Source organism: Anomaloglossus baeobatrachus, chromosome 9 (genome assembly GCF_048569485.1).
Source record: "Anomaloglossus baeobatrachus isolate aAnoBae1 chromosome 9, aAnoBae1.hap1, whole genome shotgun sequence".
Lineage (NCBI taxonomy): Eukaryota > Metazoa > Chordata > Amphibia > Anura > Aromobatidae > Anomaloglossus > Anomaloglossus baeobatrachus.
The window spans coordinates 25,448,085-25,466,549 of record NC_134361.1 but is presented as its reverse complement, the minus strand read 5'-3'; the positions used below and the strand labels follow the sequence as shown (position 1 = coordinate 25,466,549).

The following is an 18,465-nucleotide window of genomic DNA, read 5'->3' as shown; positions in this document are numbered from 1 at the left end:
CCCGACGGCTTAGGTGATGCAGGTACTCAACAACTGCCCTCTTCTGCTCACATATCCTGACCAACATGTGCAGAGTTGAATTCCAACGCGTGGGGACATCACACACCAGTCTGTGTGCCGGAAGATGCAAACGGCGTCTTAAGGCGGCAAGGCCGGCTGAAGCAGTAGGTGACTTTCGAAAATGTGCAGACAGGCGGCGAACTTTTACCAGCAGATCAGACAGCTCTGACTATGACTTTAGAAACCGCTGAACCTCGAGGTTGAGCACATGGGCCAAGCATGGAACATGTGTCAGCTGGCCTCGCCTCAAAGCCGCCACCAGGTTCCGGCCATTGTCACACACCACCTTTCCTGGCTTTAGGTTCAGAGTTGTGAGCCAGTGATCTGCCTGCTGTTTCAGAGCTGTCCACACCTCTTCTGCATTGTGGGGTTTGTCACCTATGCAGATTAGCTTCAGCACTGCCTGTTGCCGCTTCGCCGAGGCAGTGCTGCAGTGCTTCTGTGTCGCCCTGGACAAGCCAGGGGCCACAGAGCACAACACTTAAACACCCCACACTCCCTGCAGGCATATCATAGTCAAAACACAAAATCCTTGTTGCCTTCCCCAGGGGCTGTTGTCCACACCAGGGTGTGGAGCCAGGCGGTTGGTCTCCACCCACCGAGGAGGAGGGAAAACACAGGCAGTGAGAGTTAAGCTAAGGAAGTGGAAGGAGGAAAGTAGTAGAGAGGAGAAAAGTGACAGCAAAGAGCCTGAAGTTGGTCCGGGTGTGTGGCCTGGACAGGACAGCAAGGTTGGCAGGATGTGGTGACCGTCTGCAGTGGAGGCCGATTGGAGTCTGCCGTAAGGACCGTGGACGGGTGGTGACCCGGCCGTACCGGACCGGTATACAAAGCGAAGCCAGCACCATTGGCAGAGGACTTTCGGATCCCGGCAAGGCTTGGTGTCGCCGTGAATTTGCCAAATCCGTTATTGAAGGGGACCTCAGGGTTTCCAAACAGCCAAGTCCAGATAGAAGGCAACCGTACAACCGTGAAGGGGAGACACAGCCACCGGCAAGGGCAACCGTCTCCCAGGGCCAGCGCCTGTGGGCAAAAGGGGCTCCTCCGGCCCATATCCAGGTCAGGGAGCGGGTTACCGTTGGGAAACCATCACTACCAACACTTAACTTCGGTGCAGGGAGAGACAGTCATCACTAACCTGCAGGGAGGAACAACCGCAGCCGTCCGAGTGACCTGTCCATCCAGCCACTTGTTTTACCCTGAACTGTGTCATCATCATTGGGCTGAGTGAGTACCTCCGTGCCGTGCGGCACAGCGCTGCCCCTGCGACCATGCACTTCATCAGGCCCCGCAACCCGCCTGTCATCCATCTCTACCCCATCACCAGGCCCCGGGACAACCAACCCCCCTACCCACGTAGGGGAGAAATAACAACAAAGCTGCTCCCTGTCACAGGCTCCCGGGATCCCCGTCCAGAGCAGCGGTGGTGTCCACACAATCACCACAACCGTGGGTGGCGTCACGGACAATATCCCCAAAACCCAAACCACCCCTTTTCACTCACGGGCGAGTAGCGCCGCTCGAGTCCCCGGGATCCGGCCATCGCTCGAGCCAACGAGCAGCAGCAGCCGTAGAGCTGCGTCAGCCGGACCCGAGCAGTGGGAGAGCGCACCGTCCCCTCCTCCGCCAGCGACACTTACAGCTTGGGACTGGTGTGGAGGGTAAAGTGGATCAGGATGCGCAGGAGGAGGAGGAGGCTGAGGAGCATGACATTCCGGAGCTGTAGAGTGTGTGTGAAACCCTGACTGAGGTAGGGCCTGCAAAACTTGGTGTGTGAAGGACGTATTCCGTCCCTCGCTCAGACTGGGTCCCAGCTTGCACAATATTAACCCAGTGTGACGTCAACGAGATGTAGCGGCCTTGCCCACATGCACTTGTCCACGTGTCTGTGGTTAGGTGGACTTTGGCTGAAACAGCGTTGTTCCGGGCACGTGTGATGTTTTGTGACACGTGGTTAGTTATGCAATGCGGGGACGGCACACAGGGAGAAATAGTGGCGGCTGTGGACCGAGTAACGTGGGACAGCTGCCACCATCAGTTCGCGGAATGCTTCTGTCTCAACCAGCCTAAAAGGCAACATTTCCAGCGCAAGCAGTCGCGAAATGTTAGCATTTAGAACTGTGGCATGTGGGGTGTTGGCAGTGTATTTGCGCCTGCGCTCAAAGGTTTGCTGAATGGATAACTGAACGTTGCGCTGGGACAAGGACGTGCTTGATGATGGTGTTCTTTCTGCGTAGGCAACTGCAGGTGCAGGAGTGGAGGAGGCTTGTTCGCAGGCAGCATGGACAGGGGATTGGCTCGCATGCACAACCAGCGAAGACGTAGCAGTGACATCAGCAAGCACTGCTCCTCGACTCTGTTGTACTTCCCACAAAGTCGGGTGCTTGGCTGACATGTGCCTGATCATGCTGGTGGTGGTCAGGCTGCTAGTTTTGGTACCCCTGCTGATGCTGGCATGGCAGGTGTTGCAAATGGCCTTTTTAGAATCATCTGGAGCCAACTTAAAAAACTGCCAGTGTCAGAGTTCCTGGTTTTCCAGTTTTCTTTTGAAAGAGCTTGCCCTTTGTTAACATGGAGTTTTCTGTTATGTTGCCCTACTTCCTGTCCATCTGTTTAAAAGCCGCCCCTAAAGCTTAGTCCAGTGCCTGAGTATACTGCTTCCTGTGTGCTCCTGCCCTGCTGCTTTTGGTTCCTGATTGTTATTCGGATCCTCTTGGAAAACAACCGACACCGACTCTGGACTTCATCTGGTATCATCTAGCTGTACCTGGACTCCGTTTGCCGTCTTTGGTCGGAACTTCTGCCCGGTTCCTTCCGTTTAATACCACTCTGGACTCACATCACGTACAGACATTTTTCGACTTACCTATTGCCCTTTTGTGTCCCGGCTGCTGCGCATTTAGGGCTTCTGGGGTGATTGCCAGACAGTCCCTGTATAGGGGTTTGCTGTTGGTGGTCTCCCTGGGGGAGTCCGGTGCGCGGTACCGGGAATTCCCTTTCGCTCAGTCCCTGGAAGGTATTTCCTGTATTTATGTTCTACTGTGTTTTTGTTCCGTTTATGTACATATTTGCTGGTTGCATATTATAAATGTCTTGCACCAAGAACTCGTCTCTGGTTGTCATTGCCCTAACGCAATCGAAATCCTCAATACATACAATAGTATTACAGCCAGACTCGGGAAGACCTAACATTTGTACAGGCACCTTGTGTCGTGTTGTTCCGGGGAACAGTTGACTGACGTCTGCCTGGGGCCACCACTCTGCTTCTTACTGCCTGTTGTGATGCTACGCCTCCCTCCCCCTGTGCACTGCTGTCCTCGCTCTGCATATCCTCCTGCCAGGTTGGGTCAGTTACTGGATCATCCACCACGTCGTCTTCCTCTTCCGCACCCTGCTCCTCCTCCTGACTTCCTGACAATTGTGTCTCATCATCGGCCACCCCTTGTTGAGACACGTTGCCAACTTCGTGAGAACGTGGCTGCTCAAATATTTGTGCATCTGTACATACAATCTCGTCATGGCCCACTTCAACAGGAGCTGGCGAGAGGCCAGAATTTGTGAATGGAAACGTGAACGAACAGCTATTCCGAGTGTCCAAGTGTGGGATCAGTAATGTCCGTGGACGTGTACTCGGCCTGGTGGTAGGAAGGAGGATCAGGTTCTGAAATGTGCGGTGCAGTATCACGGCTACTGACACTTGACCGTGTGGAAGACAGAGTGTTTGTGGTGGTGCCAATCTGACTGGAAGCATTATCCGCTATCCAACTAACAACCTGTTGACACTGGTCTTGGTTCAAGAGGGGTGTACTGCTGCGGTCCCCAAGAATTTGGGACAGGACGTGCGAGCGACTAGATGTGGCCCTTTGTTGTGGCGAAATTAGAGCTTGCACACAACCTCGGTGTCTGCCTGCACCACCATCACGTCCACTTCCTTGTTCGTTGACAACGCCCTTGCGCATTTTGCAATGCTGTGCTGATGTGTATTCACTAGACTTGTGTGTTATATCCAAGTTTGTGCAAAACTCACACAAATGCAGCGGAAAGCTGCCACCAACAGGCACACACGTGCGGTTTTTAAATGCAAGCACGGAGGCACTAAGAACCTAACAGGTCTCTATCCAGGGACAACGTAGAGCCTCCCAATGTTTGGCTTCCCTGCCTAAGGGCTATACTATAATACACCCACTTCCTTCCAATGGGCACTTCAGGTTTACAGGCCTTCATGCACGTCTCTATCCAGGGACAACGTGGAGCCTCCCAATGTTTGGCTTCCCTGCCTAAGGGCTATACTATAATACACCCACTTCCTTCCAATGGGCACTTCAGGTTTACAGGCCTTCATGCACGTCTCTATCCAGGGACAACGTGGAGCCTCCCAATGTTTGGCTTCCCTGCCTAAGGGCTATACTATAATACACCCACTTCCTTCCAATGGGCACTTCAGGTTTACAGGCCTTCATGCACGTCTCTATCCAGGGACAACGTGGAGCCTCCCAATGTTTGGCTTCCCTGCCTAAGGGCTATACTATAATACACCCACTTCCTTCCAATGGGCACTTCAGGTTTACAGGCCTTCATGCACGTCTCTATCCAGGGACAACGTGGAGCCTCCCAATGTTTGGCTTCCCTGCCTAAGGGCTATACTATAATACACCCACTTCCTTCCAATGGGCACTTCAGGTTTACAGGCCCTCATGCACGTCTGTATGCAGGGGCATTGGTGAACCTCACAATTTAGGACTGCCCTGGCAAAGGAAAATACTACAAAGACTCACTTCCTCAAAATGGGCACATTAGACTCAAGAGGCCTTCATGTACGTCTCTTCTCAGGGACATCGGAGTGCCACACAATGTTTTCACGTAAAATCTTTCATGTATTGATCTCAAAAAGTAACATACACCAGCTCTATCTCACTATTGGGTATGTGCCCTTAACATTTCCGCCATGAAAAATCATTTTGGGGTCATTTTGGAAGGTTTTCTGGTGAGTCCGTAAAAATGGCGTAAAACGCGGACAAAATTGTTCACAGCTGTGACTTTTGAGTGATAAATGCTTCAAGGGGTCTTCCCCATGCTGTTGCCATGTCATTTGAGCACTCTTCTGAGACTTTTGTGACATTTTTAGGGTTTCTCCATGCTGCCGGGAGGTCATTTCACAAAAATACTCGGGTCTCCCATAGGATAACATTGGGCTCGTTGCTCGGGCCGAGTACACGAGTATCTTGGGAGGCTCGGCCCGAGCTTCGAGCACCCGAGCTTTTTAGTACTCGCTCATCACTAGTCATCATAAATAACACTATGAGGCCTCTTATGACAATACCAATAATGTTAAGGCTCTTTATTGCAAACACAACCTTAGTAAAGTCAAAATGTCATCAACATAGTATACTGTACATGTCTAAGAGTAAATGGATGTTAACTTTATTCACTGCTGTGCTGTCACATACATTCTGTACAGTTTCTTCAGTGTTTCAAGATCTTCTCTCTCTATCCCTGTGGCTGAACTGCGAACTGTGACATCCCCTCACAATCTAGATTCACCACAGAATGAAATAACTTTTTTATTTCTTTGTTTTTTTGTTTTTTTTTCTGGGGTCAGCCACTACTACTACAAAAAGCCCAACAACTACAACCATGCCACCTCCTACCACGGAACACTCAACAACTACAACCATGCCACCTCCTACCACGGAACGCTCAACAACTACAACCATGCCACCTCCTACCACGGAACGCTCCACAACTACAACTATGCCACCTCCTACCACGGAACGCTTAACAACTACAATCATGCCACCTCCTACTACTGAACGCTCAACAACTACAACCATGCCACTTCCTACCATGGAACGCTCAACAACTACAACCATGCCACCTCCTACCACGGAACGCTCAACAACTACAACCATGCCACCTCCTACCACGGAACGCTCAACAACTACAACCATGCCACCTCCTACCACGGAACGCTCAACAACTACAACCATCCCACCTACTACTCAAGGTATGTTAGTCAGCTCAACAGAAAAATCAACATAATTCAGGCAAAATTTCCAACCTGCTTTCCCTTTTTGTCTCCGTCCTTGGCTGTGCTGACAGATCATGTCCACCCTGTATAAGGAACGATGATGATAATAATACTCTTGTCTTCTATACACAGAAAACAATCAATGCTGGTGCCTTCCTGAAAGCTGCAGCCCAGAAATGTACTACAGTTATGACTGTTCTCTTATACCATGTGAATGTCCGAGTAAGTCAGATCCACCTCAATGTTATGGAGATTGTATGATCAGTAGAGTTTAGCAAATCTTTGAATTTTACATTCTCCATCTTTAACAAATTTTGACAGAAAATGCAATTCAATGTGAATTAATTTTTCATAAATGGAAAGTTCTCCGAAACCTCCAGTTGCCCTGAAAAGCCATTATTAAGACTATGAGGCCTCCTAGGACCTTACCAACACTTTTAAGGCTCTTTCTTGCAAACACAACCTTAGTAATGTCAGAATGATTTCAACATACTTTATACAGTAATGGTTGAAAGTGTTCGCCACCTTGAACATTTTACAGAAAAGGAAGTATTTCTCCGAGAAAATTATTGCAATTACTTATTTTCTTAAATACATGTTTGTTTTATTTGTGTTTATTGTGTGATATTGCACTCAACGTGATGGGGTACTCACTTTTCTTTCTTCAGCAAGGTAGCACAGGAACAGAAACCCTTTAAAAGTTTAACTGGTTTCTCAAGGGACACATAACCACAGTCTGTTGCATTCGAGGTGCACCCACTCTGGTTCAGATACACTTCTCTAGTATCCTATTAGAGTTATCAACCGCCACTCACTGACTCCGGCCAGTATTCCTACACGGTTTTAAAATCTGTAGCTTCGGAGCATTGCAACCCTTCCACACAATGACCTTAGGCTGCACAAAGCAAACTCTCTTTTCTCTCATGGGGTCACTTCGGAGAGGCTTCAATACCTCTATCCATGATCCTAGTCAGGAGAAACAAATCTCCTTTTTCCAGTAAAGGATACTTCCCAGAGGCTTCACGCAGAGCCTCTTCACATTCACTGCCATGTGCCAAAAAAACTTTCTCATTAAGCCATATGAGACACACCCGTGGGTTGAGGTATGTGGATAGCGAGACCTACCCATCTATCCAGCTATCCATAAACTTGGCCCTTAAACTCCTTCACTAAGCTTGTGGCATTACAGGTACAAGAGTTGACATTCCAGGCATACATCCCAGAGGACAACAACTTCTGGGATCCCTACCATCCATTTACAATGTAGCCAGTAACCATCTTACAATTGGAATAAACCAACAACATTGAGAAAAAAGGCATAAGTTGACACAAAATTCCAAAAAATTGTTGCCACCCTCAACTTAATATTTGGTTGCACACCCTTTGGAATAAATAACCGCAATCAATTGCTTCCTATAGCCATTATCGAGCTTCTTACAACTTTCAACTGTATTTATACCACTCTTTTGCAAATTGCTTCAGGTTTTTCACATTTGAAGGCATCTTCTCCCAACAGCAATTTTAAGATCTCTCCACAGGTTTAATGGGATTTAGATCCAGAATGATTGCTGCCACTTCAGAACTATCCAGCTCTTTGTTTCCATCCTTTTCTGGAGGTTTCTTGTATGTTTGGGGTCATTGTTCTGCTGACCTAGGACACAAACCTAGTTTCTGACTCTAGTCACTCACAATCCTTTGGCAATCTTCAAATTTCATAATGTCTTGTCTCACAGTCAAGACCCTCAGTGCCAGAGGCAGCAAAACAACCCCAAAACATCTGAGTCTCCACCATATTTGACTGTAGGTACTGTATTATTTTCTTTGCAGGCCTCAAGCTGTTTTCAGTAAACAGTAGAATGATGTGCTTTACCCAACAGCTCCATCTTGGTCTCATCTGTCTACAAGATGCTTTCCCAGAAGGATTTTGGTTACTTACATATATTTTGGCAAACTGTAGTCTAGCTTTTTTATGTCTGTCAGCAGTCTGGTCCCTCTGGGTCTCCTCCGTAGTGTCTCAATTCCTTCAAATGTGGATGGATAGTTCTCGCTGATACTGATGCTCCCTGAGCCTACAGGACAGCTGGAAATTCTTTGGAACTTGATTGGGGCGACTTATCCACCATCCAGACTATCCTGCGTTGCAACCTGTCATCAATCTATAAGAGGGATAATTTTTGTGTTCCTATTTCCGTTTGTGTAGATTAATAACTTTGCCTTTTTATCTTCACCTACGATGACTTCCACAACCTCAACTACAACTATTTCATCTGTTACTACTCGTAAGTTTTGGGTATTTTTGTCATTAACAGAAAACTAAAGTCAAAACACAAACTATTTATTTAGAATGAGACTTAAGGGGGCTGTTACGGTTGCTGCGAGCACTGGAGACTAAGTCCAGATTTCTTGCTACTGCACATGTGCGAGCGCCGGAGACTAAGTCCTATCTTGGAGCCATTGCACATGTGCGGGTGACATCATCGCTGACACGAGGTCACATGTCTCTGACACCTTCTATGCCGATTGGTCGCTGGTCATGTGCTTGTGATGCCTTGCTCGGTGATAGGCCAGCATGACGTCACTCCTGTCGTTCTGGCAGCGGATTGGCTCTGGTGTCCTCCATCTTGGATGAGGCACAGAGTCTATATAAGACCCTGACACACGCCGCATGGCGCTCAGTCCTCTTGGTTCATGCATAAGAGTAGACGCTCTGTGCGCGTTCCTCTAGGCATTCCTCTGTCTATGCTAGGTGAGCGCTACCGGCAGGGTAGCGTTCTTATACCTTACAGCTTCGGCTGCTGTCCGTATCCTTACCTCTTAGGGGAGCGGACATAGGCAGGTGCCTGAGGCACATGGTCTGGCTGGGCCTTGTGGTTCGACTCGTAGGTGGACGTTGCCGCTAGGGTAACGTTCCTTATACTGTGTCTGGCAGTTGTTCGTATCCTCGCACACTAGGGGAGCGAACAGAGGTAGGAGCTTTGTGCGGCTTACGCTGCTGTTCGTCTCTTTTGCACCACTAGAAGAGCGGACCTAGGCAGGTGCCATATCTAGTGGTTCGTGTCCTCGCACACTAGTGGAGCGAACGCAGGTAGGAGCTTTGTGCGGCTTACGCTGCTGTTCGTCTCTTTTGCACCACTAGAAGAGCGGACCTAGGTAGGTGCCATTTCGCACACATTGCCTTTGTCTCTGTGATTATTAACAGAGATCATTCCACACACCCTCCAAGTAAGGGAGGAATTGCTTTACTTACTTATTATATCCTTCTGTGAGTTAACAGAGGTATTGCACTCTGCCATAGTCTGCAGCAGAGTCTTTGCACGGTGGACCCTGACTGTCTGATACTCCTTTAGGTTATCAGACAGCCCCCCGTAACATTAGGACTGAGCCAAGGGTCTGGCAGTTATGGCAGAATATCAGCAGTTACACCGTTACATACAAGTACTTGAGTCACGGCTCAAGAGTATAGAGGATAAACCTCAGACCATGGTGACATCTGCACATGATCCTCGACTTGCTCTGCCAAACAGATATTCTGGCGATGCCAGATCATGTCGTGGTTTCATTAGTCAGTGTCAGATACACCTAGAGGTCAACTCTTCTCGCTTCTCTACGGAGAGGTCCAGAGTAGGCTTTATCATCGCCTTACTTCAGGACAAAGCCTTAGAATGGGCGACTCCCCTATGGGAGCGCTCTGATGTGGTTACTCTGAGACATCAAGACTTTCTTGATGCTCTTAAGGCGGTATTCATGGGTCCGCAGGTTACCCATGATGCGGCCCTGAGACTGTTAGATCTATCTCAGGGTTCGTTATCCACTAGTTCTTATGCCATTGCTTTTAGAACTCTGGTGGCAGAACTAGATTGGCCAGAGAAGGTGTTGATTCCTATCTTCTGGAGAGGGTTGGCAGGCTATGTCAAGGATGCTCTTGCTACTCGTGAGGTCCCTGCTTCTCTGGAGGACTTGATCACAGTAGCAACGAGGATCGATGTACGCCATAAGGAACATAGACTCGAGGTCTCTTCCTCACGCCCTAAGCATCGGGCTATTCCAGTTGTTGAGGGTCCACTACCATCTTCCTCAGCATCTGAAACATCTCCCACTCCTATGGAGTTAGGTCATACGTCTTCCAGACTACGCAAGTCTGGTCCTCCTATATGTTACGTATGTCGTCAGGCTGGGCACTATGCCAACAAGTGTCCTAGTCGTCAGGGAAACTCCCTGGCCTAGTAACCATTAGAGGGGGGTTACTAGAGACGTCTTCTGCACCCTCTAAGTGTTGTATCCCAGGTCAGCTCTCGTTATCTGAGAATACATGGCCTATTATGGCTTTTGTGGATTCCGGAGCTGACGGGACTTTTGTGTCCTCAGGATTTGTAAAGGGACACAATATTCCCTCTATCATGTTAGAGGCGCCTATTCCTGTCCGTGTTGTTAATGGAACTATGTTGTCTGACTCCATTACATTGAGGACAGTTCCCTTGCGCCTTTCCCTGTCTCAGGGTCACATAGAGGAGATTTCTTTTCTTGTTTTGCCTGAGGGTATAGACGACATCCTTCTGGGTCTCCCATGGCTTCGGACTCATGCTCCTCACATTGACTGGGAGTCTGACAGCATTATTAGTTGGGGTTCGAAATGTCAGTCCCGATGTCTTCCCTTACCACCTAAGGTCATTGCGGTTGCATCTACTGATCTCTCTCCCATACCTACACCCTGTCTGGATTTCGCTGACGAGTTCTCCAAACAGGGTGCTGAGGTTCTTCCACCCCATAGGCCGTATGACTGTGCCATAGACCTTATCCCAGGTTCGGTTCCACCTAAAGGCAGGGTTTACCCCCTGTCGATACCTGAGTCGGAGGCCATGTCGACCTATATAAGAGAGAGTTTAGAGAAGGGGTTCATTCGTAAGTCTGTCTCTCCCGCGGGAGCTGGGTTTTTCTTTGTTCGGAAGAAAGAGGGTGATTTGCGTCCCTGCATAGATTACAGGGGTCTCAACGCAATCACAATAAAGAACAAATACCCATTACCTTTAATTTCGGAGCTCTTTGACAGATTGAGAGGAGCTCAAGTTTTTACAAAGTTGGATCTGCGGGGTGTGTATAACTTGGTACGAATTCGAAAGGGTGACGAATGGAAGACCGCTTTTAACACCCGAGACGGTCACTATGAATACCTCGTCATGCCTTTTGGGTTATGTAATGCACCCGCAGTATTTCAGGACTTCGTAAACGATGTGTTCAGGGATTTACTGTTATCCTCAGTAGTGGTGTATCTGGACGACATCCTGATTTTTTCTCCTGATCTGGAGACTCATCGTCAGGATGTCGTTCGTGTCCTTTCCCGTTTAAGGGAGCACTCATTGTTTGCTAAACTCGAGAAATGTGTATTCGAGCAGTCCTCATTGCCTTTTTTGGGTTACATTATCTCACAAGAGGGCCTGGCTATGGATCCTGCGAAGCTCTCTGCTGTCCTGCAATGGTCCGAACCTCATTCCTTGAAGGCGGTGCAACGCTTCTTAGGATTCATAAATTATTACAGGCAGTTCATACCCTATTTTTCTACTTTGGTGGCCCCTTTGGTGGCCTTGACTAAGAAAGGTGCTAATCCCAAAGCCTGGTCTACTGAGACATCTCAGGCTTTTGAGGCAGTAAAAAGACACTTTTCAACTGCTCCCGTTCTTCAAAGACCCGATGAGAGTAAGCCCTTCCTCTTAGAGGTTGATGCCTCTTCAGTGGGTGCTGGTGCGGTCTTGTATCAAAAGAACGGTGCAGGTAGAAAAAGGCCGTGTTTCTTCTTTGCGAAAACCTTTTCACCAGCAGAGAGAAACTATACCATTGGGGATAGGGAACTGCTCGCCTTGAGATTAGCCTTGGAGGAGTGGCGTCACTTGCTGGAAGGAGCGAAACATCCTTTCCAGGTCTATACAGACCATAAGAATCTGACGTACTTACAAACCGCTCAGCGTCTGAATCCTCGCCAAGCCCGCTGGTCCTTGTTTTTCTCCCGCTTTCACTTCTCCATCAACTATCTGTCTGGGAGTAAGAATAACAAGGCAGACGCCCTGTCTCGCTCTATGCTTTCTACCCAGGAGGAGATTGACGAACCTCGTCTTATCCTTCCCTCCAGGGTTTTTCATACGCTCTCCCCTGTGACGTTAGACCAAATCCCACCGGGCAAGACCTTTGTTCCGCCTGATCGACAGAATGATATACTGTCATGGGCCCACACCTCAAAGGTGGGTGGGCATTTTGGTATTAGGCGGACACGAGAGTTACTGGAGAGGTGGTATTGGTGGCCACACTTAGCCAGCCACGTCAAGAGATATGTCGGTTCCTGCTACTCGTGTGCTCGCAACCGTCCATTACGGCAGAGACCGGCTGGACTCTTGCATCCTTTACCAGTGCCAGATAGACCATGGGAGGTGGTAGGCATGGACTTTGTGGGTGATCTTCCATGTTCACAGGGACATAGATTTGTGTGGGTCATTACGGACCATTTCTCCCGGATGGTTCATCTCGTACCGTTATCGAGAATCCCATCTTCCAGGGTACTAGCCAAACTATTCCTCAAGCATGTCTTTAGGCTTCACGGGATGCCAGATCGTATCATTTGTGATAGAGGCCCGCAATTTACTTCCCGTTTCTGGCGAGATCTTTGTAGCCTTCTGCAAATTGAGTTGAATCTCTCTTCGGCATACCATCCGGAGACCAATGGTTTGGTTGAGCGTACCAATCAATCTATGATTATATACCTTCGACACTTTGTTGCTGAGAACCACGATAACTGGTCCTCCCTCCTACCCTGGGCAGAATTTGCCCTTAACAATTCGCTGGCTGAGGCCACTGGACAGACACCGTTCGTACTCAATAATGGGCAACACCCTAGGGTACCGGTACCGTTTCCCGCTGCTGCACCTCCTCCTCTTGTGGCCGACTGGGCAACTAATGCCAGAGAGGTTTGGGATCGGACTCAAGAGTCGATCCAAGCAGCTAAGGACCGTATGAAGACGGTGTCCGATCGGTTTCGTCGCCCGGCTCCTGTCTTTTCTCCAGGGGACTTTGTGTGGCTCTCTGCAAAACACGTGAGACTTAGAGTGAGCTCTGTCAAATTTGCTCCTCGCTTCCTGGGTCCTTATGAGGTTCTTCGACAGGTAAATCCTGTAGTCTACCAATTGAAGTTACCCGTCCATCTTAAGATTCATGACAAATTCCATGTCTCACTGCTAAAGCCGGCTATTTTACCTCACGCTCGTGAAGTGCACTCTCCTGCCTCTGATTCCTCTCGCTCTAGCTATGAGGTACGAGCCATAGTTGGTTCTAAGATGGTTAGAGGGCGCAGGTTCTTCTTGATAGATTGGGAGGGTTACGGCCCGGAACATCGCTCTTGGGAGCCTGAGGAGGCTGTCCATGCTCCCGACTTAGTTGCCGATTACCTGCGTCGCCGGGAGGGGGGCCCTTGAGGGGGAGGTACTGTTACGGTTGCTGCGAGCACTGGAGACTATGTCCAGATTTCTTGCTACTGCACATGTGCGAGCGCTGGAGACTAAGTCCAGATTTCTTGCTACTGCACATGTGCGAGTGCCGGAGACTAAGTCCTATCTTGGAGCCATTGCACATGTGCGGGTGACATCATCGCTGACACGAGGTCACATGTCTCTGACACCTTCTATGCCGATTGGTCGCTGGTCATGTGCTTGTGATGCCTTGCTCGGTGATAGGCCAGCATGACGTCACTCCTGTCGTTCTGGCAGCGGATTGGCTCTGGTGTCCTCCATCTTGGATGAGGCACAGAGTCTATATAAGACCCTGACACACGCCGCATGGCGCTCAGTCCTCTTGGTTCATGCATAAGAGTAGACGCTCTGTGCGCGTTCCTCTAGGCATTCCTCTGTCTATGCTAGGTGAGCGCTACCGGCAGGGTAGTGTTCTTATACCTTACAGCTTCGGCTGCTGTCCGTATCCTTACCTCTTAGGGGAGCGGACATAGGCAGGTGCCTGAGGCACATGGTCTGGCTGGGCCTTGTGGTTCGACTCGTAGGTGGACGTTGCCGCTAGGGTAACGTTCCTTATACTGCGTCTGGCAGTTGTTCGTATCCTCGCACACTAGGGGAGCGAACAGAGGTAGGAGCTTTGTGCGGCTTACGCTGCTGTTCGTCTCTTTTGCACCACTAGAAGAGCGGACCTAGGCAGGTGCCATATCTAGTGGTTCGTGTCCTCGCACACTAGTGGAGCGAACGCAGGTAGGAGCTTTGTGCGGCTTACGCTGCTGTTCGTCTCTTTTGCACCACTAGAAGAGCGGACCTAGGTAGGTGCCATTTCGCACACATTGCCTTTGTCTCTATGATTATTAACAGAGATCATTCCACACACCCTCCAAGTAAGGGAGGAATTGCTTTACTTACTTATTATATCCTTCTGTGAGTTAACAGAGGTATTGCACTCTGCCATAGTCTGCAGCAGAGTCTTTGCACGGTGGACCCTGACTGTCTGATACTCCTTTAGGTTATCAGACAGCCCCCCGTAACAGGGGCTTTACACGCAACGACATCGCTAACGAGATGTGGTTGGGGTCACGGAATTCGTGACGCACATCCGGCCTCGTTAGCGATGTCTATGTGTGTGAAATGCACGAACGACCGTTAACGATCAAAATTATTCAACTTATCGTTGATCGTGGACAGGTCGTTCAAATCCCAAATATCGTTTCTGTTGCAGGATGCAGGTTGTTTGTCGTTCCTGCGGCAGCACACATCGCTATGTGTGACACCGCTGGAACAACAAAAAACACCGTACCTGCATCCTCTGGCAATGAGGTGTGCGTGTCTTACCTTCGACTGCTATCTGCCCCTCCGCTTCTATTGGACGGCTGCAGTGTTACGCCGCACGAACCGCCCCCTTAGAAAGGAGGCAGTTTGCTGGCTACAGCGACGTCGCTAGGCAGGTAAGTCCATGTGATGGGTCCTAGCGAGCGATGTTGTGCGCCACGGGCAGCGATTTGCCCGTGACGCACAACAGGCGGGGGCGGGTGCTTTCACCAACGACATCGCTAGCGATGTCGCTGCATGTAAAGCAGCCTTTACTCAGGGGATGTAGTTTGATTGTTTTTTGCTTAATATTTTTGCCTTTTTCCTGCAGCTCCTGATACATCAACAGCTCCGACTACAATCACTTCACTTCTTACTACCGGTGAGTTATTGGATGTCCAAATACTAACAAAGAAAAATAACTAAAAACAAAACACAAAATCCTAAGTGAGACCTTCAGAAGGATTATTTTTTTTATGCTGGCGCTTTGAATGATATTAAATTAATAGCTGCTTTTTTTGGTACAGTTCCAACAACAACTACAACTCAGTCACAGTTAACTACAAGTAAGTGTTTTATATTTTTAATATAAAAAAAATCAAATAAATGGTTAAGAACTTTTGAAAAGAAACCAAATCTGCAAGGCAACAATAAGCAATATTTGCACAAAACTTCAGGATTCTAGTTGACTTTGCTGATATAAGGATTTGCATGTAATTTTGTAACAAATCTGCACTCAAAAAGGCATAAAAAACGCTATAAGCATGCATCGTGTGCACATACCCTAAGGTTTTGTTCATATTTTGCATTTTTGCTGCATTTTTGCTGCTTTTTTCAGCGTTGTATACAAAATAAAAGCTTCCTTTTAGAGTACCAGCAATACCTCTGAGATTTCATGTGCATGATTGCTTTTTTTTCCTGCCTAAAATGGGAAACTGCTGCATTTTTGAAAGAAGCCGCATGTCAATTCTGTTAGCATTTTTCTAACCATTGAAAGCAATGAGAAAGTGCAAAAACGCTGCAAAAATGCAACTGCATTTTTTACTGCATATGAGACTAAAGCGGGCTTTACACGTTGCGAGATCGGTAACGATATATCGTCGGGGTCACGGTGTTTGTGAATCACATCCGGCATCGTTAGTGACATCGCAGCGTGTGACAGGCTAGAGCGACCTTAAACGGTTGCAAAAGAGGCAAAAATCATTTGTCTGAGAAAGGTCGTTTATTTATAAAAAAAATCGTTGTCTGGTCAGTAGCGATGTTGTTCGTCGTTCCTGCGGCACCACACATCGCTGTGTGTGACACCGCGGGAGCGACGAACATCTCCTTACCTGCGTCCACCGGCAATCAGGAAGGAAGGAGGTGGGCGGCATGTTCCAGCCGCTCATCTCCGCCCCTCCTCTGCTATTGGACGGTTGCCATGTGATGTTGCTGTGACGCCGCACGAACCACCCACTTAGAAAGGAGGCGGTTCGTCGGCCAGAGCTACGTTGCAGGTAAGGTAAGTCCATGTGATGGGTGTTAGCGATGTTGTGCGCCACGGGCAGCGATTTGCCCATGACGCACAACCGACGGGGCGGGTAATCTCACTAACGATATCGGTACCGATATCGCAGCGTGTAAAGTAAGAACCTCAAAACGACCCTCCATGCAATAGCAATAGGCAAATGCCATACATGTAGGCCAAAACACCACCACCAACACAAATAAATGCTATAAAATAAATATTTTATTAAATGTTATTAAAATGGAAAATATTTCTCAAGTGATATTACAGTGTCTAGGGTCAATATATTAAAAAATAGGCTTTCTCAAAATGGCAAAAACAGAAATGGATGGAAAATAAAAGACCATTTCAGGAATCACATTATAAATAGTCAATAATTACTACAGAAATCACATGAAATAGTATGAAACTGGCGATAGAACAGTAATATCTAAGGCTATGAAATCGGGCTTAGAAATTCATGTGATGCTGTTATAGTATAAAGCCTTCAGGGTAAATAATAGTCCTGTGACTGAAATGGCATGTTTGCATAGATTGGGTAAATGTGGTAATTACCTGTATCCAACGTCTATTAGAACTGCGTGCCTGCAGCCCGACGCGCATTTCGTCGTAATCTGATTTCCTCAGGGGTGGTTTGATGTATAAACATGTACTGTAAACAAATGACACATCAAAAACACTGCAAAAAAAAAAACACAACAAAAACACTATAGTAATGCAGCAAAACCTGTTTTTTTAATGCAGCTTTTTTTAATGCCAAGAGACCAGGTTTTGCTGCAGAAAAAAGCAGCAAAAAGCAATGTGTAAACATAACCTAATTGTTTTGTCACTTGTTACTATTTTTTTTAATCAAAAACACACAAAAAATAATTTTCTAAATGAAACATTAATACAATATGAGACATACAGGAGGACATAAGGGAGATTTAAAAAAAATAAATAAAAAAAAATATTTTGATTTCTGAGAATTATTAACTTTGTCCTTTTTCTACAGCTCCGACTACATCAACTTCCTCAACTTCAAACACTTCTCGTACTACTACTGGTAAGTTTTGGGGGGGGGGGGGTTGTCATAAAAAAGGTTGAAAACAAAATGCAAATGACTTTTGTCAGACACTTACTCAGTGCAAGTTTTTTATTGGCTTTGCTAAATTAAATCAAATTATTACTATTTTTTTTTTTTTTTTTGCTCCAGCTCCTACAACAATTCCAGATACAACAACATCACTTCTTACTTCTGGTGAGTTTTTTTTTATATTTGTTTTATAAATTCAAAATGTTGATCATGATAAAAAAAATTACAAAAAAAATTACAAAAACAAGAAAATCCAATAGATTTTTAATGAGTCACAAACAAGTGGAGATTTTTTTGTTTTTCATGGATTTATATCTTTGGCTTTTCGTCTACAGTTTTAACAACATTAACAACCACTACCTCCACACATATTACTACTGGTAAGCTTCGGGGTCTTTTTTTTTTTAAAAAAACTAAAATTTAATCTAGAAGAAATAACCAATCAAACCCTATATGTATAAATTGATATTAACTTACTAAAGAAATCATTTTGTTTGGCATTGCCTCATAAATTTACTTTTTCTTCCAGCACCTTCTGATACATCAAGAACCCCAACTGTAACCACTTCACTTATTACTACTGGTGAGGATTTTTTGGCTATTTTTGTCACTAAAAAGGTTAAAACTTATAGTCAAATGCTAATAATTTCATTCCTTATAAATCCCATCACAAGTAAAACAGTTTTTTCCTAATCTATATTTTCATTTCATTGGAATTACTCATCGTATCTTTTCCCAGATGGAACTGAACATCATCACTGATGTCAAAATGAGGAGTTGGCTTGAACTGCTGTTTGGAATAACCGGTTGGCAGATGTTCAGTACAACAGCAGCTCAGTAGCCAAAATATGACATTAGTAATGATGTTCTGTGCAAACCGCTACAATAAACCATGGAAGAAAATAAAAAAAACAAGAAGTTGTGATTGATATTATAAACTCATTCTTTTATTCTACTACAACTGTAGTTCCGACTACATCAACAACTACATCATATA

At 46.9% G+C, this 18,465-nt stretch overlaps 1 protein-coding gene across 43 annotated transcripts in view; it reads left to right on the top strand.

The window, feature by feature from the left end:
• LOC142250958 (uncharacterized) overlaps window positions 1-18,465 on the top strand; it is a 345,599-nt gene that overhangs the window by 94,985 nt on the left and 232,149 nt on the right. For 42 of the 43 annotated variants that reach the window (XM_075323314.1, XM_075323336.1, XM_075323323.1 and 39 more), the window contains 8 exons: window positions 5,660-6,064; window positions 6,221-6,310; window positions 15,218-15,268; window positions 15,414-15,452; window positions 17,388-17,438; window positions 17,589-17,633; window positions 17,804-17,848; window positions 17,998-18,051. In XM_075323314.1, coding sequence (XP_075179429.1) covers window positions 5,660-6,064; window positions 6,221-6,310; window positions 15,218-15,268; window positions 15,414-15,452; window positions 17,388-17,438; window positions 17,589-17,633; window positions 17,804-17,848; window positions 17,998-18,051 — 780 coding nt within the window. The remainder of the gene's footprint in view (window positions 1-5,659; window positions 6,065-6,220; window positions 6,311-15,217; window positions 15,269-15,413; window positions 15,453-17,387; window positions 17,439-17,588; window positions 17,634-17,803; window positions 17,849-17,997; window positions 18,052-18,465) is intronic. The other variant, XM_075323309.1, reaches the window with a different exon arrangement.